The sequence below is a fragment of the Onychostoma macrolepis genome, chromosome 17 (genome assembly GCF_012432095.1).
Source record: "Onychostoma macrolepis isolate SWU-2019 chromosome 17, ASM1243209v1, whole genome shotgun sequence".
Lineage (NCBI taxonomy): Eukaryota > Metazoa > Chordata > Actinopteri > Cypriniformes > Cyprinidae > Onychostoma > Onychostoma macrolepis.
In genome coordinates, this window is record NC_081171.1 from 6,383,346 (window position 1) to 6,405,276 (window position 21,931).

Consider the following 21,931-nt stretch of genomic DNA (forward strand, 5'->3'; position numbering starts at 1 on the left):
CTGATGTGACGTATTTCTCAGCTGTGTTCTAGATGTACTGTATGCGTTTGATCGACGCAATTCCTATTTGGTCAACAACACTCAATATATTTGCATGATTCTGCGTAATTTTGGGGATTGCAACAACTTCCAAATCTATGTGCAATTACCTAACGAATCCTCGACTGGACATCCACCTTCCTCCGTCATTTTATTGATGATTTCAGAGGATGCGCATAAAACAGCTGCACATCGATGATGCTCTTGAATGAACCTCGAGTTGAAGGCGTTAGCGGAAGTAGCGCGAGTCAGTCGTTCTCTGTCAGGTGTTCTTCTCGCTGATCGCAGTCTGTCTCCTCCAGTATCAGTCCGGACCATCAGCAGCTCGGCAGCGCAATGGCGGCGTTCAGTACTTCATCCAGCAGGCCCTACCATATTATCATCTTCGGCGCTTCTGGTTTCACGGGGCAGTTCGTGGTGGAGGAGGTGGCCCGCACCGCATCCGAGGGTCCCAAGGGGAGTCTGAAATGGGCCGTAGCCGGCAGGAACAGAACCAAGCTGGAGAAAGTTGTGGAGCAGGCCGCCGGATCTCTCAGTGCGTAAAGCCTCCTTCAATTACGCCAGATTTGCTTTAAACGTCTTACTTACATTTGAATTTAGTCAACTGATATAACTGTTCAATACTCTTGCGCTCCAAAAATACCATAGTTTTTGCAAAAATACCATAGTACAGTTATTTTTTAGCGTTGTAAAATCATAAAAAGTGTTTCAGAAATGTTCTTTTCTTGTTTCATCCATTGCTTGATGATTGCTGTTGAAACAACTGCTGTCACAACTAGGAACTATGGGAGTTGAGACACAACTTTTGGTGACAATGGTATTTTTGTAATGCAATAGATGTTGCAAGACAAAAGAATAAATCATCTGAACTATTACTGAGTTCATATGAGTGCATGCATTGATGTCTATGAATGATATGTATTCGTTTTGCATGTACCTAGAACTAGTATGACTGTGACAAGGTTATTATTGTTAACTAAAACTATTACAATTAGTTTAGTGTTGAAATGAAATAAAGTATAAATATGAGATAAAATAGATAATTTAATCCGTTAAAATGCTATGTCTCCTAATAAAAATAATTACATTGTACAACCTTATTTTTCCTTTGACCTCTCAATGCAGCAGATGTCAAATTTAGGGAGTTATCGGAAACATCTGCATTTCAATTTTGTTATGCTTTTAGCAGAAGTACAATAGGAAGCATTATAGACTGTAGGAGCAGCAAACTTGGCAATGATTTGAAAGTGTTAGAAGGGTTGCATCGGCCCAACTATATTAGACTGGACTTGACTTTGACCCACATCGTGGCAATCGGTAGTGAACTGTTTTTCTTTAATGCTTGATACTGTTCTGCTTTGCCTAATAAATGCCTTTGTGTGGGACATTGCATTGTTTAGCTTGGATAAACTACGTGCATTTTTTTAAACAATAGGCTCTTTGGTCATGGTGGTCTTCGGAGACGGTTGAATTAATCCTCAACAGCTGATGGAAAATTATATTCCAGTGACATATTCAATGCCTTTAATCACGTAGCTTTGAATCGATGGGCTAAAGCAGAACATTTGCTCAGAGTTAAATTTAGATTTCCATAAGAATTTATTTAGCCAGACAGGTCACTGAATAAAGATAGGACTGTTTAGGATCCCTAGATCTGATCTTAGTGGACAAACTGAATTATTTATGACATGGAGTTTGGCCTAGACCGTTTTGCATTTATGCAGTAAATCCTAATCTTGAGTAATTTACAGTCTCAGCAATTTGCATTAAATGTGACGCATAACCCAGCAGAGTTTGCATAAATAATATCGTAAAATGTTTGTTCTCAGGCAAGCCGGAGCTGAAGTCTGAGGTAGATATTCTCATCGCAGATGTCAACGATCTGGATTCATTGGCTGCCATGTGCAAACAGGCTGTTATTGTGCTCAGCTGTGTGGGGCCTGTAAGTACGCAAGACTGTAGCACACAGAATCCCTTGTATATGAGCTATATTATATATGATATATGTCATAAAACATCAGGCTATTGATTAATGACATTTTGCAATATAGCACTCTAATGTTTACCCAGCTTGCTACATCATGCTGATAACTGTATGTGACTATATGTGCTTATGCAATACCGTCCTTCAAACAAGATAATCACGTTTGTACACTGAACATCAGATGATCTTGTATTAAGGGTCGGTCGTAATACACTTTTCGTTCCATTGAATTCCATTCATATGCATGCAAGTGCAGGAGTCTGAAAACACAAGCTCATGCGAAAGAGTTTTGTATGCTCAAAGAAATTTCAGATGCTTAAAGTCTAGTGTGAATATAGCCTTAGATTGTGTTTTTTTATCGTCATGTCATATCTAAAGGAGTAAAGATTGTTTTTTCCCCAGATATTTTTAGTCATTAGTATACATGCAATATTGTATAAATTTTCATTTATGCTACCGTTTAAAAGTTTGGGGTCAGTAAGGTGGGTTTTATGCTCAACAAGGCTGCATTCATTTGATCAAAAATAGTAACAGTAATATTGTGAAATATTACAATTTAAAATAACTGTAATTTATTTCTGTGATGCAAAGCAGAGTTTTCAGCATCATTACTCCAGTCTCTCACATGATCCTTCAGAAACCATTCTAATATGCTAAATTGCTGCTGAAGAAAGTGTCATGATTGTATTACGGATTCAAATCTTTTATATTTTTTTTACAGTATAGATTTTTTGGTGACCCTGTTGTCAAGACGTGTGTGGAGAACGGTGCACACTGCATTGATATCTCTGGAGAACCACAGGTGCTTTTCTTGACACTTTGTTCTTTTGTCATGATCAAAATCAAAATTACAATAAAACCATAAATTGGCATTGATCATAACAGGTCATAACAATATTAAAGTCAACATGAAGTATTCACGACACTTCCATAATGTGACATTGAAAAGAAAATTTGCGCCTTATTTTGGTAAAAGACGATGAAGACATATTCTTTGTAATAACATGATGAATTATAAGACCACAAATGTGAAACGAACAAATTCGGTCTATTTTGATTTAATGTTGACTTGACATTTTGCAACATTTTGGTTCGAGTGCAAACCCAAAATACAGAAATGAGTGTGAATATGTTCTATTTGCTGTAGTTCCTGGAGAGTATGCAGCTGAACTACCATGACCAGGCTGCAGAAAAGGGTGTCTACATCGTGGGAAGCTGTGGTTTTGACTCCATTCCTGCAGACATGGGTGTCGTTTATACCAGGGACCAGTTTAAAGGTATGTTTGTGATGCAATTCTATTCTGTTCTATTCTATTATAAAACAAATGATATAACTATATCCTTAATTATATACATTTACATTTCAATATTTTTTCCATTACCAGGGACACTAACAGCCGTTGAGAGCTTTTTGAGTGCAAGTGCAGGGCCAGAGGTTGGTTTTCTTAAGTTTTAGACTTATAAAGCCTACGAATTAAAAGCTCTAAACACTGAAATAGTCTGTGTTTTTAAAAGGCCTTTGTGTTTAAGTGTCAGCTGACCCACATTCTGGTGTGTGCTCGTAGGGAGGCTGCATCCATGATGGCACCTGGCAGTCGGCCATCTATGGCTTAGCCGACGGCAGCAAGTTGCGGAGCCTCAGGAAGAAGTTCGGTCACAAGCCTCTCCCTGTTGTGGGGGCTAAAATTAAAAGGAGGTGTGTACGACAACCATTACAACTTGTATTTCAAGAAGTCCATTTATAATGGTTTTTTGTGAGGGGTAAGAATTTTTAATGTTTTGAAGGAAGTCTCTTAAGGCTGCATTTTTAAAATAAAAATATAGTCAAACCAGTAATATTCTGAGATGTTAATGTGTTCATGAATGTTTTTAACAAAAAATGAATTTCTATCTACAGAGGCACACTGTTTTATAGTAACGAGTTGCAGCAATATGCAATTCCCTTCATGGGATCTGACCCATCAGTGGTGAAAAGGACCCAGCGCTACTTAACTGAAGAACTCAATGAGTCTCCGGTAAGTCATTCAATCTTTTAATTGAAAATGCAGTATATAGAAATATATATTATATTACATTACATGTGCTGACACTCTGTGTATGTTTCTTACAGGTTCAGTATGGGGCGTATGTTGGTGTTGGGGGTATTTCCAACCTTTTCAAACTTGTCTTCGCTGGATTGATGTTCTTCTTCCTTGTAAAGTTTAGCTTTGGCAGAAATCTCCTCATTAAGGTAAAACATACTGTATCATGTTGTGAAAGCTACAGTTATATTATATTGCAAAAACAAACAGCATTTGATGCCTACATTGTAATTTATGGATCTTGTGTAATCAAATGTATACTTTGTCTGCAGTTTCCAGAGTTTTTCTCATTCGGCTTCTTCTCCAAAGCAGGTCCAACTAGAAAACAGGTATTATACTTGCATTATCATCATCATCTAAGCTATCAGCTTTATTTTGTAGGATCTGTTTCATTTAAATGCGATATCTGCAGATGGAGGGCTCCTCTTTCCGTTTCATCTTTCTTGGAGAGGGTTACACTGAAGGTTCTGACCCTAGTGAGGGCAAACCCAATAGCAAGATCCGCGCTCTGGTCAAAGGACCAGGTAACGTATTCAGAACTGCCTCATATTAATGTAGCTACATAAGTGCATATTTCTCATATCCATAATCTTTGTGTGTGGTGTTTTCCAGAGGCAGGATATGTCGCCACACCAATCGCTATGGTTCAGGCGGCTCTTACCATGTTAAACGAATCGGATTCTCTTCCAAAAACGTGAGTCCAGCCATATAGGAGGTCAAAACTAAACCTAAATAAACAGTTTGTATTGTTAGTTCACCAAAAGCTGTTCTGTGGATGAATTTCTTCTGTTGAACACAAATTAAGATATTTTGAAGAATGTTGTTAAACAAACAGTTGCCGGTCCCCATTAACTTCCATCATGTGGAAAAAAATACTATGGAAGTCAACTGGAACCAGCAACTGTATAGTTACCAACATTATTCTTTTGTGTTCAGCAGAAGAAGGAAACGTATAGGTTTGGAACAGTTTGATTGATGACAGAATTTTCATTTTTGGGTGATCTGTCCTTTTAAGTGGCATATTCGTGAATGTATATTAATGGGTGATTCTCCACAGCGGCGGTGTCTACACTCCAGGAGCGACGTTTGCCAAGACCACCCTCATCGACCGCCTCAACAAACACGGCATTCAGTTCTCTGTCCTTTAAGTGAGAGATTAAACAGGGCTCAACCGGCTTGACTTTAACATCAGTCTATTCATTCGCTTGCTTGAGCGTAGAGAAGTCTTGTTGCTATTTAAAGCTTCCTTACGGTGTTGCTGTTTTCCGATTTAGTGTCCTCGCTTGTGCATGGTACACTGGTACGGGGTTGTTAGCATGCACTCTGCTCAAATGGCTGAGAAATTTGCACTTTGAGTGTGAAGCAAACACTCTTGAAAAGTTTGAAAATTTGACATTTTTATCACTAACAGAAATGCTAATTCTCACATATGACAGACATCTCTAAAAACATATTTAAAGCACACCCAGAGTTGAGAGAAATATAGTTTGAGTAAGAGAAAGAACTAGTTTTTGTAATATTATCATGAGTTGTTATATTTGTGAATTCTGTAACTGTTGCAGAATAGGTTAACTAATACAAGAAATGAGAGAAAAAAATGTTTTAGAGACCAATGAATCTGTGAGTTTCTTGAAAGATTGCAGAATGTTGCTCTGGTTTGTTTCTAACTAAATAAAGAACATATCAAACTGTATTTCTGTCTAATATTATGTAACTGAAATGTAGTTGCTTAGTATACGGCATACTTTTATAGTCTGTGAAACTGTATGCAGTATGCCATGACAATTCATGCAATTTTGTGTTAAAAAATAATAATAATAATTGAGGGCTGGGTTGACAATAGCACATTTTTTTTTATTATTATTATTATAACCAATGCTTATTTTGATGAAGCACTGTTTCTTAAATCCCTGACTTAACAAAATTTCATTAAACCTTATTAGTAACGCTTCTGAATCGCCATAAGCTTTGTGCTTTCTTTCTTTTCACATGAAACATGTGACAAGTCTCAGCTTTCAAGTTCTGTCAATGAAATCACAAAAATCAAACAATAAATACCTTTAATGTAGCGTGACATCGCTGTAGCCCCTCACTTAAGGCGGCACGTGGACCGATCACCTCTTTACTACTAGCTATAGCACAAAATTCTGACTATGAAACCTTGGAGCCCCCTCTTCCCTCGTCCGGGAAAAAAGTAAAATACCAGCCTAGCTTATTGTGTCCACTTCTACTGCAAAAGTTACCTCTGACAATTCCAGCTCTTAAAAGGCCAGTCCAGCCTTGGACAACAACAAGCAAACAGCACAGTTATCACCAAAATAAAACAGTTCATTTGAGTAAAGTGCAAATCATTAAACCTTGAAAAGGCATGTAAATGCTGGGTCTTAAATGCCTCTCAGAAGCTCTGCACTAAATTAGCCTCTGGTGTAGGTCTTCCTTTTCCAATTAACTCCAATTTTTCATTCAAGGTTCATCTTGAAAATGGCATTGATATTAAATTCGCAACAATGTCCCCTCTAATGTTACCCACTCTTCCATAGGGAACAAGGTACTCTAGTCGTTCCCCACAAAAGTTAGTAATATCAAACCCCACCCATCTAGGTGTAATGACTTGTCAATTTTGCTGTCATTAGAATTTAGTCTCTCATTGGCCCTCTGTAATGTGTAATTTATAGCTGGACCACCAATCACAGTGCTGACAGCATTGAGGCGGAAGAATTCTAAGAGAAAGTGGGCTGGGCATCTTCTATTTAAAGCTTCACATTCCAACACAATCTCAATAGCCAGATTTAAAAGGATTTATTTCAAAGACATTTTTTTCAGTGTTCGCTGTCAAATTATAAACTTGTAAAATAAAAATAAAAAAATAATTAAATTAATGTTTACATTTTTTTAGAACAAAAAGAATAAATCCCGCACACTATCCACACTTGCAAATGTATCAAAATACAAATTTTGAAGGTCCCATGACTTTCACAAGGCATCATTTTCTTACAAATTTTATTTAAATGTTTTAAAATATTTTTGAGGGCCTCCTGATGGTTCCCCACTGTCATGTTCTTAGGAGAGCCATTTAATGTCCATAAATATTTGTATGCAAATTATTTGTTAATTTTAACCTTTAATATTTAGTAATGTACCAACTGACAGGTGTCTTTTAGTTGAGAGCAATACATGTAAACAGTAATATACGGTATAAGGCCTGAGTCAAGATCAGAGCATTAATAGTTACATTTACATTTAGCAGATGCTTTTATCCAAAGCGACTTACAAATGAGGACAATGGAAGCAATCGAAATCAACAAAAGAGCAATATGCAAGTGCTATGACTAATAATAATAAAATTTAAAGTAATTTTAATAGTTTTAAAAAATGCAAATACTACAGTACGTCTTTTTCATGAATCTAGTACTTTGTCAACCTTCATTCAAGATTCAGTCTTATATGCAAGATGATTGATTAATAGGCGTATCAGGACCAAATTCCAGACTTTTCTCTCTTTCGACGCACAATGACAGCCACATCCTGTTTGAGAGTGGTGACACACTGTTCCAGCTGTTCTGAAAAGTCCTTCAGGAGATATGTATGTTCATCCACAAACAGTCTGAGACCCAGCAGGTCTGCTTCCTCCTATAGAGACACAAACACACATTGTACAGTCAAAGCATGTACAATCAAAAGGACATTCACGTCTGAATCACAGAGGCTGATTGCATGACTAATAGATTGGGACTTGCACACTTACACTGGGTCTGTGTCTGCGCAGCCGCTGAAGTTGCCCCCTAACAGAGGTCATGCTGTGGTAGAACACTTTTAAAGCTTTGGCAAACTCAGCATCACAGCTAGGTCTGAGACTGCCTCTGCGCTCCTGCCGACCACGGTTATTCTCCACACCTGCGGCAGATATAAGGGAGAATAACAATGTGTTACAAACTGAGAATGTTAGGTAACATAGTGGCCCACTTGTAGAAGAAATGCTGAGTTGTTGTGTGAATATATTAGTGTTCTTTAATGTTTTCATGCTTGCTATTTTAACATTTCTGCTCTATGATTCCACAATAAGGAAAATGCGATGGAATTGCAGAATCCAGTCATAAAAATTTTAATTTAGAGTATAGAATTTGGCAAATTTCATACAGAAATATTACATACATAGAAATTCAAAGTCTTCATGAAAACCCATCAAAATAAAAGTTTAACTTGAATTGTGACAGAAATGTATGTTCTTCTTAAAGTATGTTCAGATTGCACTACTTTTAATTATATGCACTTCTATTACAATTTTATTTTGTAAAGGAATATCACACTTTTTTCCAAGTTTTAATATAAGTAGTAAACCAGCATCTTTGTTGCCATAAAATATAAGATTTTTAAAAAATTTCATTTGATTGTATTTTAAAAGATTAATTAAATTGTGAAAGTTGTATGCCTTGATTTGATTAGCAGCATGTTTGATAAATCTGTTTTATTTCACAAATCCAGAAAAATGAAAACAATCAACTCAGAATGTCTGAAAAAAAATAAAAATAAAATAAAATTATAGGGTCCTTTTATTGCAAAAAAAGTAATATTTGTAATTGTAATTTTTAAATACAGTTTTATGAATTAAATTGATTAGACATGCTTTTTGATTATTAAAATTTAATTAAACCATTAAAACAGAATCCAAAAATTTTGGAAAAATAAAATGGAATTTGGAAAAAATAAAACACTGCATAGAGCCTTAAAAATGTTGATTTTGTTAAACTTTTAATAAACTGATGTTATATTGTATATGTCTCATAATTTTAATTAATCAGACATGCTTTTTGATTACTAAAATTTAATCTAACCATTAAACCTGAATGTAGAAAAATTCTAACAGAAAAAAATATGGAATACAGAAAAAAGAAAACAAAAAACTTGGGATAGCCTTGTGGTTAGTGCGCCGATATTTAGCACAGTTGTGCTCACAGCGACCTGAGTTCGATTCCCGTATCGAGGTCCTTTGCTGATCCCACTCCCCTCTCTCTTCCTAATGCTTTCCTGTCATCTCTCTTCTGTCCTGTCCATTAACATCATAAAAGCCCGAAAACATAACTAAAAAAAAAACTTCAATCCCGGATGAGCCCCCAATTTGTGTTTCACCCAGACCAATAATATCCCGCATGACTTAACAGAAAGTAGTTACCATTTCTGGCTGAGTTGAGCTGCTCTCTCAGAGCACTGTTTTCTTTCGTCAGCGCTGCGTTAGCATTTCTCAGCTGTTCCAAGTCCTGATGAAGGGTTCGGAGAGATGAGCTGAGGTCAGAGCCTCTGGTTTCTGCAGTCTATACAAACATAAATGCACATACAACTTGAAAAGGTCTTGTATTCTGGTTCATTTAGGGTGTTAACAAACATAATGCACATCTATTGGAAACATCATATACATGGTTTACTTTATTTAAGATATACATACTGAGTGTTCTGATGGACTAATCTTGTCAATAATAATGCTGTCTTCTTGAGTCATCTTCACTCCATCCATACAGGAGACCAATTCAGAACATCCTTCTACAAACATGTTTATTGGAGAAGTTTAAGATTGCCTCAAAGGCAAATGGTTTGGTTTGATTCTTGTTACAGCTTCTACAGATTCTTTGTATTTTCTGTCATCAAATGACTTTATTATTTCAATCTCAACATACACTACTGTTCAAAAGTTTGGGGTCAGTAAATAAAAAATAATACAATTTTAAAAAATTGCCACTTTTAAATTATCCATTAAATTGATTAAAACGGTCAGTAAATATATTTAGAAAGCTACTTAAGATCAGTTCTGTTCTTTTCAAAATTTGTATTTATCAAAGAATCCTGAAATATTTCAAAGTTTTCGCAAAAATAATACACAAGTGTTTTCAAAGTTGATAATAATAAGAAATATTTCTTGAGCAAATCAGCATATTGTCAGACACTGAAGACTGGAGTAATGGCTGCTAAAAATTCAGCTTTGCCATCACAGAAAGAAATTACATTTCATAATATAGTTAAATAGCCTTGGCGAGACTTCATTCAAAAACATAAAAATCTTACAACCCCAAACCTTTGAATGGTGTGGTATAATATTTCTTGTATCAGAGACTTTTACCCTGCAGGCCCCACAGCTCCAGCACCAGGGCATTGCTCTGAAGGTAGCTGAACAGTTCCTGAGAGGTTCTCAGAGCAGTGAACTGGACTCTGTGATCCAAGAGCAGGTTCACGTTGTGCCACACCGCTGGAGTGTAGAGAGGCTGTGGACAGTCAAACACCTGAAACCTGTCAATCAGAGTTCAAATCTTTAGTTGAACTTCGGTCTCTAGGCTATTCATTTAGACTTCAGTTGCATTACAAGGAAATTGATGCTTGCAGAATTTAAAATGGCATGGAACAAAACAGTAATATTACAGGCAAAATCAAAAAACTTAATGTAAAACAAATCCAGTAAAGTAAAACACCTTCAGAAGGATCTGGATTTCAGGATTTTGGACACACTATTAGATGATGATGATGATGCTCCCTACAGAACACAGAGCTGAGGATGCACGATATATCGGCCACCATATCGGTAACGGTCGATAAATGTCATTTTTTCTGTTATCGGTATCGGCCCGATAAGAAAATTTGGCCGATATCTTAAAGCCACATTATTTCCTTCAGAGACACTTCAGATGAGCACTTCAGATGAGCGCTGTTCGCCATGATGGTTTTGAAACGCTTGAAATGTATTTGGAATTACTTCGAAAAGCACAATACACTTAAGTGCATCATGTGAAGGGCAAGTCTGTCATAAAGGCTACATTAAATTATAATGTGAACATTACTGTAAATAATGTTGTTGAATCTTTGTGCGCCCGTGTTTTGTGCGTGCGTTGAGTGCGCCCACAACGGAGCTACAGCTCAATGACAGTTAAGTTCGCTCGTGCATTTGCAGCCTTTTGTGCAATTGTACGTTGTAATATTGTGTTTATTTTATGTATATGTGATTTATCTCATATAGAATGCGTTTGGTTAATAGAGCGTTAATAGAGCGCTTCAGTTTACCAGTGATCATTTTTTAGCTTAGCGCATGCACCTCAAACAGCAGAACATTAATAACTATGATTGGGAATGTCGTGTATATAACATTCTAATGAGAACATGATTATAATAAAATGTTGTGAATTCTTTGGGTTTAAAACTGAAAGAAGATAAAATAATAAATAATCTTAAGTTAAAGTACTAAAACTACAAGCTGAAATAAATTAAAAATATTTAGAAATAGTAAAATAACTAATAAAAAGGACAAAATAATTACTAAAAATGTAGCTAAAATTAAAATGAAAACTTAAACTATAAAAATAAAAGCCAAATATTAAATACTAAAAACTATAACACTATATAGATAATACTAAAATGACAATGAATTCAGACAATTTATGCACTGCAGTGTTCATTAGTCTGATTAGAATACTAAGGTCCAAATTAATCTGGCGATGAATCTGATGATAATTATGGGACATGCATAAATTATGCATAAATTAATTTTGGGGCAGGCAGAAGTCTTATTTCTAATATAAAACAGAAATAAAATTTCACAAAATGTTTACAAATACTTCATGAAGAGTTCAACAAACTCTCGATTACATACTGCCAGCACTGATCCAAACTAACCCGATCTGCACGCCTCTGTTACGGGCCTCTTTAACCCAGCGTAGGCCACAGCACTGATCCAAAACCAGCTGAAAGTCCAGTCGTTTCCCAAGCAGCTCTGATGGGTCTATAAGGATGTCATCTTCACCCAGGGGCCTACAATATATAAATATCACAGCACCACTAATATTTAATTCTTTCAACACATTTAAATGCAGAAATGTTACCCACAATCCCGTTGGGCTGCAGGGCACTAGCTGTGCCTGCAGTATGGCCTCCTCTGTTCCTTCCGGACCCACCACTTCCACCTGCTCCTCCAGAGGGATGCGAAATGCCAGGGACTGCAGCCACAGGTGAGCGCTGCCCAGGTGCAGAGGCTCCAGAGGATCCCAGAACGGATCTCTGTCCCTGGGAAGAGGAGCTCGGTCTGCCCCCTCTCCTCCTACCACCTGCTGCTGGTACACCTCCTCCATCAGAAACTTACGGTTGACAAATTTGGCTTTGGACCACATCCACACCTAAGAAGACAAAAAGCATGGACATTTAGATCATTACAGACCTCATGTTTTTATGAAAAGTCTGAAAGGCATAGCAGCAAGCATTGCCTGTTTTAATATAAGGGTCAGAGAAAGGGTGGAAAATAGGCATGTAAAATTAAATAAGGACGAAAAAAAACCTTGATTCGTATTTTCAAAGTGAACTTGAGGGCAATAAAATGGATTGCTACAAAATGGTTACTTCCAAACCTTGTATAAGTTTCAAGAAGATATTTTGAAGAATGTTGGTAACCAAATAGTTGGACAAATAATATGGACAAAATACTACAGAAGTCAATGGCTACCAGCAACGTTTTGGTTACCAATATTCTTCAAAATTTCTTCTTTTGTGAAGAAAGAAACAACAGAAGAAAGGAACTCATGAGATTGAGTAAATGATGACAAAATTTGTATTTTCAGATAAACTATGCCTTTAATATCGGGTGAGAGTCAGAACGTTTTTGTGCATGCTCTGAGATAATATAACATCAACAGCCTCGTGCTTCGGCTCTACATCTGATGCTGTAATTTCATTAGTCTCTTATTCAGTTACACTGGCCCATGTTTTCAAAAACATCTAATTACATTTTGGAAGACTGCGTCAGCTGACATCTGTGTCAAACACTGGTTGACAGTCAAGACTTCTGTACATTCATTTTTGAAGTCCAACTATCTTCTCTACTCTGAGAAAGAGACTATTCGCTGTTGACATTCTTCTTGCTGCTATTATGTGTCATGCATATCCAAAAAGGAGCTTTATCTGTAATTAAATCAAATGCCGACAAATTTCTCACCTGTTTGCTCTCCACAGATGTCACTCTCACCGCAATGTCCTTCTCCAGGTCATGACCCTTAGAGTCTGACATTGCCAGGTTCTTGATTTCCAATTTGAATTCAACTCCCTGAAAAATAAGAATCACGACTGAAAGGTGAATTGTTTTTTACTTTTTGTTACAATACAAAAGCCTTGAACTTATACCAGCATATTATATACATTAGTGTTTTTAGTTAAAACTTCCGTTGTAGAAATGCCAAATGGCAGATAATGAATATTTCACTCAAAAACCGAAAGAATCAGGTAATAAGAGTCAAGTAAAGTAAGCAGCATTTGACTGGCCTAAATGTATTTTTCAAAAGTACTTTTGTATTTATTTAAGGGGAAACCTATACTTTAGTGATCCTTTTGATCGGATAGTTCATGCAATGTAAATTCTGTTCAAAATTAAAATTCTGTCATCATTTACTCACCCTCACATTTTTCCAAACCTGTATGAATTTCTTTCTGCTGTTTAAATTAAAATTTGATATTTTGAAGAATGTATGTTACAAACATTTTCTGATCCCAGCAACTGTTTGGGTATCAGCATTCTTCAAAATATCTTCTTTTAGGTTCAATAGATGAAAGAAACTCATACAGGTTTAAAACAACTTCAGGATGAGTACATGATCACAGAATTTTTCATTTTTGGGTGAACTATCCCTTTAAGCTCCATTTCATTCTAAGAGGTATTTTTTAGCTATTGCTTGCCAAAATGAATTGGTAAACCTTTACATGATCATAAGTGTTGTCACTGTACTCACCTTCTTTAACTCTTCACTCATTTGATTAGCTTCTGTCACCATGGGCATCAGCTTTATATAGTCATAAAACACAGCCAGTAGACTGGGGTCAGGCTGGTGTGGCCCTGTGGGTGGTGTTATTGTTAACTAAAACTATTGGAAATCATTTTCATTAATTGAAATAAAGCTGAAATAAAATAAAATACAAATATTAGCTTTTAAAAAAACTAAAACATTTGAAATGCTGCCTGAGCAAAACAAAAACTAATAAAAATGACAAAAACATAAAAAATTAAATGAAAATGAACATTTTCAAATGAAATCTAATACAAAATATTGATAAATTCTATAAAAGTACATAAATAATACTAAAATAACACTGGATGAATCCAAACAATCCTAAAGCTATCTAATCAAAAATAGACTTTTCAATGGATTCAACACTTACGGTGGCCCTGATCGTCATACAGAGACTGAATGTGGAAGCCCTCAGCCGCTGCCAGCTCAGATTGGAAGTAATCATAATCGTAACGACTCCAGTCCTCTACTGAGCGCTCCGAAGGGAAGCCGATGAACAGGTAAGTGCCGTTCGAACCCAAGACGAGTCGATCCTTCATCAGCAAGAGACAAAGGCAGTTTGACACTCAACCGGTTCAATATTAACTTAATAATACACAAAGATGTACTTTCTCATTCATATTTGAAAATGCAAATCATGATGAATTGAGAAATGCCTTAAAGTGTTTAAACACACAATAAAACACACCAAATGTTGCAGTTCTATCCTCTTAGACACTGGCACTCCGTTCACAATGGCCTTTGACCCGGACACAGGAGTAATTGATACCCTCCTTTGCTGGTTTGAGAAAACGGCATGTTTCTCCTGAATGCTGAAAACAGGAAAACTAAATATCAGCTCACATTTGTTGAAAAACAAATGACTTAATAAATGGTCAGACACAACATAATGTTCATTATGGGATGCATATGTAGCATATATTGAGATACAATCTAGTCATTCTAGATACAATCCTGCTTGACTCACCCTAGACCCCTGATACAGAGCGATCTGGGCGAGTTGTCTGCCAGACCAATATCCCATTCACCTTCTCATAAAAAACATATATTGCATTCAGTTAATATATGGATATAACTGGTCTAATGTCACTATTGTAAGACAAACTCACCTTCCTGAATGAAGAGTTTCACAACACCAGACAGCTGAGCGTCCTCATTGATGTTCATTATGTACGGATGCATCTGCATCATCCTTCGTTCCTAAAGTGGGAAGAGATTTCCAAGAATGGTGAATAAATGAGGGAAAGGATTCTTGATTGCTGGAGGGGAACTATTCATAAGTGTTGTTATTTTTTAACTGATACTAAAACTATTTAAAATGTTTCTTGTTAATTAAAATAAAAATAAACTATAACTATTAGATGAAAAGTACATTTAAAAAAAGAACAAATATTATGTATATATATATATATATATATACACACACACACACACACACACACACACATACATTTATATATATTTATTTTTTTATATATTTATTTTTATATATAAAATTAAAATCAAAATGAAAAATATAAAAATGAAAGCAAATCAAAACACTGAATGAATGTAAAATGATCAGATTTTGCAGCCTAGTGTAAAGGAATATAAATTTGTTTGATTTTGATCTGTGAATTCTCTGAGATCAGGTATCATTACTGATTTTAAAGGCCAAATGACATAAAATAGCATTGTGTACTGTACATATTCTATGGAGAGGGTCTTTCGAAGATGATTTTGGACAACATTTGCATTTTGCATATGGACTCTAATCCATATTTTGATATAATATATATCATATGGGACACTGGACCACAAAACCAGTCTTAAGTCGCTGGGGTATATTTGTAGCAATAGCCAACAATACATTGTATGGGTCAGAATTATAGATTTTTCTTTTATGCCAAAAATCATTAGGATATTAAGTAAAGATCATGTTCCATGAAGATATTTTGTAAATATATCAAAACTTCATTTTTGATTAGTAATATGCATTGCTAAGGACTTCATTTGGACAACTTCAAAGGTGATTTTCTCAATATTAAATTTTTTTTTGCACCCTCAGATTATAGATATTCAAATAGTTGTATCTCGGCCAAATATTGCCCGATCCTAACAAACCATACATCAATGGAAAGCTTATTTATTCAGCTTTCAGATGATGTATAAAACTCAATTTAGAAAAATTTACACTTCAGACTGGTTTTGTGGTCCATGGTCACATATATGTTCCCATTGCCAGCATTGCTGTGAGGAACTCATGTTTTAAATCTTAAAGTCACACCATGTAAAAGAGCATCTTTGTGTACCTGTGTTATAGTTGCATACTGAGTCTCCCAGTCTTTTAGTGCCTCTTGGAGATGTTGTTCCCACAACGTCTGAATGGCTCGAATCTGCAACTCATTATGTGTCAACAATCGCCGCAGCTCCTCTACAACAGACAACATGTTTCATTAGATTAAATGTAGTTACATTTCAAGTTTCTTTGTATTTCTATCACTTTACATACTTGTCTCATCATCAGCTTTACGGCCTTCTTGGCCCATTCGGCTTAGTCTCAGAAGTAGTTTTGCATTCTCTGCCTTGAGTTCCTTCATCAGACGTTCTGTGGGACTCTCATTCACCACGGCTTTATTCTGGATCCGCTTGGCCCTGAAAAGATAGGCAATGTGTCTGGTGGAATATATTACGTACATCAGCCTGATGCAAAACTTGCAGAACCCACCTCTCTGCATATCGAAGAGTAGAAAGAGACTCTTCATAGCAAATATCTGCAGGGCTCAAGGTTGCAATCTGTATATTAGGGACAATAAACACTTCAATGCAATTATTTTAAAACATCACAACTACCTTGTTCTAGGTTAGTTTAGATTGAGAAAACTTAACAGAATCTTACCATGACGGTCCGACTGTTACCACCTAGAGCAGACTGCAGTAATTTGGTGAGGACAGAATCTCTATAAGGGATGTGAACTACTTTCTTGCCAAGAGTCATGTCTGCTAGAGCACTTTATAGACAGATAAATGCAAAAACAATTCATAACACCATATTAAAAACAAATATAAACACAAAACCTACAGTGGCCCCAAAATTGTATTTGGATATTTAGGTCATGCTTAATTATTGTCAAAATTAACCAGTTTTGTAATATGGCTAATTACCTAATAAATAAGTAAGCATCAGTGTTGGGGGAAATGCATTACAAATAACGCGAGTTACTTGATCCAATTACTTTTTCAAGTAACTAATACATCACTTTTAAATTTACAAGAAAATATCTGAGTTTCTTATTCAAATAAGTAACACAAGTTATTTTGTTTTCACATTTATTCACTGACAGCTGTCCAGTCCTCGTGTTGGCTCATTAATTTCTTCTTTTGTGTGAAAGGACCTTTACAGTTGCCAAAAATGTAACTTTTGGGTTTTTTGTTATTAAAAGTAAATAAGGAAGCCCAGCTCAGGTGACAAAAAGTAATGCAAAAGTAACGTAATCACTTACTTTCCATAAAAAGTAACTACATAACGCAATTATTTACTTTTTTATGGAGCAACACAATTTTGTAATGCATTACTTTTAAAAGTAACTTTCCCCAATACTGGTGGGCATGAAATATTGACTTAAATTTAAATTATTAGTTAATTAGTCCTACAGTATATTAACTTAAAGCTTCTGCTGAATAAGATTACTATATTAGTACTCTTAGGTCATTTTCACTACAATCAGTAACATTGCACCACTTGCATTCGTATGCAGCAAGAGAACGATTGATATACAGAGTTTCCATAGACAACACTGAAAATGACGAAATATTTGATATACATCTGCTGACCTGATGACATTTCCGAGGGTAGTTAAGCTGAGATTGATGGCAGTGCCCTCTTTCAACCTGTCAGCCTCTGACCCTGATGACCTTTGTCTCTCACTACCAGCCAAGTCCACTAGGTAAATGTTGGACTGTTTGGTGATGCAATCCTTTGAGAAAATCTATAAGCGCAGCAAAAATACAAGTAAAGAATCTCTGAGAAAATAACACTGAATATCATTGAAACTAAATAAAACCATCATTCACTTCAGTTCAATGTGAACTCTTGGACTGAGCAGTGTTATTTTATTATCATTAAAATAATATTATTGTATTTCCTTAATATATTTTGAATTAGTTTTTTTTTTTTTTTGCATTTTCCATTTTCATTTCAGGTCATTTTGTTGTGTTTTTTTTTACTTTTTTAAATGTGTCTTCAGAGTTTTTATTCATTTTTATTTAAACATTTTATTTCAAGAATAAATTTTTTTTTATGGTTTTAGTTAGTTCTGCATTTATGCGAAAACTGCCATTAACAATCAGTGAAGCCATTTGCACTGCACAACATATATTTTATTTACATTGTGCCTACAATTTATTGGCGATAATAACAGCATTTGTGAGAGTTCATAATGAGTTCAGTGAGCGACTGAATTAAAGGCCCCTGATTGGCCATTGCGACACCTGTTTGAGCTGGATGATGATGAGCATGTGCGAGCGACTGCTGTTGGCGTTCATGTGTGTGGCCGCAGTGGTGCGCGTGCGTGTTCCCTGCTCCATCAGCTGCTCCACCTGTACTGCACTGTCACAGGGCACCCGTCTCAGCCCCTCCACATAGAAACCCCTCTGCTGGTCCTCTCGCACCCGCAGGCCACCTGCAGATCGGCTGGTTTTTGATAGCAGGTCGACAACCTGAGCACAGTTTGGGGTGCCACACAAGTCAAGAAAAACATTACATCATGGCATAAACCCTATAAATATCAGCTAGTCATGATTAGCAGATGGTTTATCCACAGTACACTTATTACCAATTAATTGGGGACTGAACTTTTGGAACTGTTAGAACAGTTAAACAGTAATTCGTAAGCATCAGATAAAGCTGAATTCTTACCTGTTCATTGTAAATTTCCAACATGCTGAAAAATACCTGTATATGGTAAAAAAAAATTCATTCTTATAAAAAATATAATAGGTAACAGTATTTTTTCATTTTTATTTTGCAACTTAAAACACATGAAAATAGAAAAAGCACCAGCAAATTAAGAAAATGTCTTCATCAGTTTGACAGCATGTGTGCTGCAAATACTCGCAACACAACCAAATACTCATAACACAAACAAAAAACGCACTGCAAGTAGCACACACCACAAAGGGGACCCAACAATGCTTACGAAAATTAACCATGGTTTTATTATAGTAAAAATAGTAACCATGTTACCATTTGTATAACCACCGTTGTACAAATACCATGGTTAAACTAGGTTAGTGTGGTTAATTTAACATGGTTTAACTATAGTAACCACTTTTACTTGTATTTATTTTTCATTGTAAAAGTATCCAGCTTACATTTCACAGTTACAGCAATTGTGTAGTATTTCATCAGCTTATTTAGGCTAATAATATCCCCCCAAAAAAGCTAAGGAATTATATGATCAGGATGTTAAAAAAAAACAACAAAAAAACCTCACCTTTCAGAGTAGACATTGATAAGCATATGGCCACCAAGTTTGTCACTTGTTGCGGTGGTCCCTTTGTCCCTTAAGCATTTCCCATGTAGTCTGTGCGTATTTGCAGCTTGTTCCTATTTGTATGTATTGTGAGTTTTTGCAGTACATTTCTGTTTTCACAGCGCGTTTTTGTTTTTGGTTGTGTTGTGAGTATTTGCAGCACATGTGCTGTCAAACAGATGAAGACGTTTTCTTAATTTGCAGGTGTTTCTTTCTATTTGCATGTGTTTTTTCATTTGCAGCGCGTTGAGCTCTGTCGGCCACCATAGATTTATGTATTTGATACATAAACCGTTTTAACAACACAATAAACATAATGAACGCTAATTTATCAGTCATACATAAATGAAATGGGTAATCCTTTCCCCACATAGTTTAGCTATTTAAATCTATTTGATTTTATCTAAATAATTATATTTTCAAAATACATTTATTCAAATAGCTTAGAATCAACATAAATCTGAATCGCTGTAAAAATGACTTCTATTCAGTTAAAGAGTATGGACATTGTTAAAATATGGCTAGCTGTGGAACAACCATATTCAGAGCTCATTTAAAACACATTTATTTCATTAGTACTATTACAGAAATATTATCCGTTTCTTGCCTGTCTCATTTATGTATGACTGACAAATATGCATCACATTACATTTATTAGTTTATGTTAAACGAGTGTAATCCAAATGGATGGAAATTTTATATGCAATTCAAGTACTTACATTTAGGCCCAAATATTTGCTTTACTAGGTGAACAGTTTTGACAACAAAAATTCAATGTATCACTTACAAAATCAATTGCTTTTTGACCAAAAAGTGTTCATTCTAATGAACGTTAAACCTACTATATTTGTCAGTAGGTTATATCATTGAGGTGTAATTTATCCCTCTAGTTTCAATTGTCTTGAGTATGGTTTGAAAATAATTCTAATCACACCAAGCCAAACCTCAGAAACTGTTTCAAAAGGCACAGCTAAGTTAAGGATGCTCTGTGCCTTCTCAAAACTCTGTGTAAAGAAAAAGTACATTAAAGCCAGACTTAAGCCTGCATTGACCCAGCTAATATCAATGTATGCAGTTATGATTGCTGTGTAAATGCATTCATGCCACCTCTGAGCACCATTAACCAGTCTTTATAAAGACACCTAAATGCCACTTCAGAAGCGCCTCTGAGCCACCTCTGCAGTGTACATTTTGCAAAACAGTGAGATGTTATGTAAATATAATTGACAAACCTGACACTGCCTGCTGTCTTGCATGCTCCTGACAGACTGAAACAGTCTCTCGCAGAGGGTGGGTATCAGGCCTTTGTTAGGACCATAACCGACCATAGAGTAACTCTTCCCAGAGCCAGTCTGACCATATGCCAGTAATGTGGCATTGTAGCCCTGCAGGGCATTATCAAGGATGCCCTGCCCCAAATCCAGAAACACACTCGCCTGATAATGACCACAGGGAACAGAGGGATTGAACCAAATAGAAACTGTTAGTTCAGCTGCTGCTATCAGTTAATCAGACTTCATAAAACCAATGACACCATCACAATAAATATAGCAGCAATTGATTTTAAATAGCACATTGCTTTTACAGTCTTTGTAAGCATGAACAAAGATGCATCCTCTTATGCAAGGTGAGATATCCTCTATATAACCTGATTTGTGTTACCTGGTCAGCGTAGCGCCCACCTGTCTCCTCAGATACAAACAGACCATCTTTATTTCTACTGAAGCCACTGTGAGACCAGTAAGTGTAGTCAAAAGTGAAGGTGCGGCTGTTCTGCGGGTTACGAGGGTCTTGAATACTGATATTGTTGGAGGTCATTGAGATAATGCAGCGACTGCCTGCATCCCGCTCCCTCTGTATGAGAAAAAGCTTTAAAGTCTCAAAGCTATGGTTCAATCTCATGGTCAACTTGTTGAAGAGGAGTTCCAAATAAAGTGCTACAAATGAACCTAAATACATATTCAAGCACAAATCTAGCCGTACTAACCTTATTGAAGGGTCTGACCCGGACTGCCACTTTCACACAGTCCTTGCCGGCCATTTCCATTCCCCTCGCCCTCATGCTCACGTGGATACGCTGGACACACAAAACAGAATGAGTGACGGAGCGACAGGCTGAAACCTGAGCACTGTTACTCTTACTTTCTACCAGGGCCAAGCAAGATGAATAATGGAGTAGCCTTGGCTTCTCTAAAGACCACTTCTACAGCCCCATGCTGTAATAATAGAGGTAAATGCTAGGATGAAGTGCTCTTTTCTTGTTTAGGTCATTATGGCGGCTTTTTAGATGAACAATTCCTTGTCCAAGTATTCAACAGCTGTTTATACAATTGCTGGTTATCAGTAGTGACTGCTAAAGCAAACATACCTGCTACTGCTATTGCACATACGGTTACAGTTTTGACTTGGGCTGGCAAATATTGTAGAACATTGCAACACTTTAAGTAGTATTATAAAAGCAATGTACATACAGTGGTGTGAAAAAGTGTTGGCCCCCTTCCTTATTTTTTT

General features: G+C 36.2%; 2 protein-coding genes across 2 annotated transcripts; one reads left to right on the top strand and one right to left on the bottom strand.

Moving 5' to 3' along the window:
* The first annotated feature begins 132 nt into the window (after window positions 1-132).
* Window positions 133-5,797, top strand: LOC131523741 (saccharopine dehydrogenase-like oxidoreductase). Its single transcript, XM_058750385.1, has 12 exons — window positions 133-574; window positions 1,869-1,981; window positions 2,745-2,825; window positions 3,171-3,300; window positions 3,409-3,458; window positions 3,589-3,719; window positions 3,921-4,038; window positions 4,134-4,253; window positions 4,377-4,433; window positions 4,517-4,628; window positions 4,717-4,798; window positions 5,162-5,797. Exons 1-12 carry the CDS (start codon window positions 376-378, stop codon window positions 5,250-5,252), a joined length of 1,284 nt encoding a protein of 427 aa, XP_058606368.1. The 5' UTR covers window positions 133-375; the 3' UTR covers window positions 5,253-5,797.
* Window positions 5,798-6,187: 390 nt separating this feature from the next.
* On the bottom strand, window positions 6,188-21,482 carry kif28 (kinesin family member 28). The gene is made up of 23 exons (XM_058750384.1): window positions 21,408-21,482; window positions 21,083-21,274; window positions 20,653-20,856; window positions 18,805-18,840; window positions 18,378-18,605; window positions 17,619-17,875; window positions 16,786-16,897; window positions 16,615-16,682; window positions 16,399-16,541; window positions 16,199-16,320; window positions 15,017-15,107; window positions 14,875-14,935; window positions 14,596-14,719; window positions 14,296-14,440; window positions 13,851-13,960; window positions 13,064-13,171; window positions 11,965-12,251; window positions 11,755-11,889; window positions 10,214-10,380; window positions 9,545-9,639; window positions 9,275-9,413; window positions 7,850-7,998; window positions 6,188-7,734 (listed from the first exon to the last, which is right to left on the bottom strand). Exons 1-23 carry the CDS (start codon window positions 21,480-21,482, stop codon window positions 7,576-7,578), a joined length of 3,207 nt encoding a protein of 1,068 aa, XP_058606367.1. The 3' UTR covers window positions 6,188-7,575.
* Between the last annotated feature and the right edge of the window lie 449 nt (window positions 21,483-21,931).

Bases quoted from the DNA above. Each gene is read 5' to 3' on its own strand.
- kif28 (XM_058750384.1), bottom strand. From the start codon at position 21,482: ATGAGGGCGAGGGGAATGGAAATGGCCGGCAAGGACTGTGTGAAAGTG. The intron at 16,683-16,785 runs GTAAGATTCTGT...CCTAATATACAG, and splicing joins GTAACAGTCGGACCGTCATG to ATTGCAACCTTGAGCCCTGC. The intron at 9,640-10,213 runs GTAAAAGTCTCT...ACATGTTTGTAG, and splicing joins GGAGCTGTGGGGCCTGCAGG to AAGGATGTTCTGAATTGGTC.
- LOC131523741 (XM_058750385.1), top strand. From the start codon at position 376: ATGGCGGCGTTCAGTACTTCATCCAGCAGGCCCTACCATATTATCATC. The intron at 3,301-3,408 runs GTATGTTTGTGA...TTCCATTACCAG, and splicing joins TACCAGGGACCAGTTTAAAG to GGACACTAACAGCCGTTGAG. The intron at 3,720-3,920 runs GTGTGTACGACA...TTCTATCTACAG, and splicing joins GGGGCTAAAATTAAAAGGAG to AGGCACACTGTTTTATAGTA.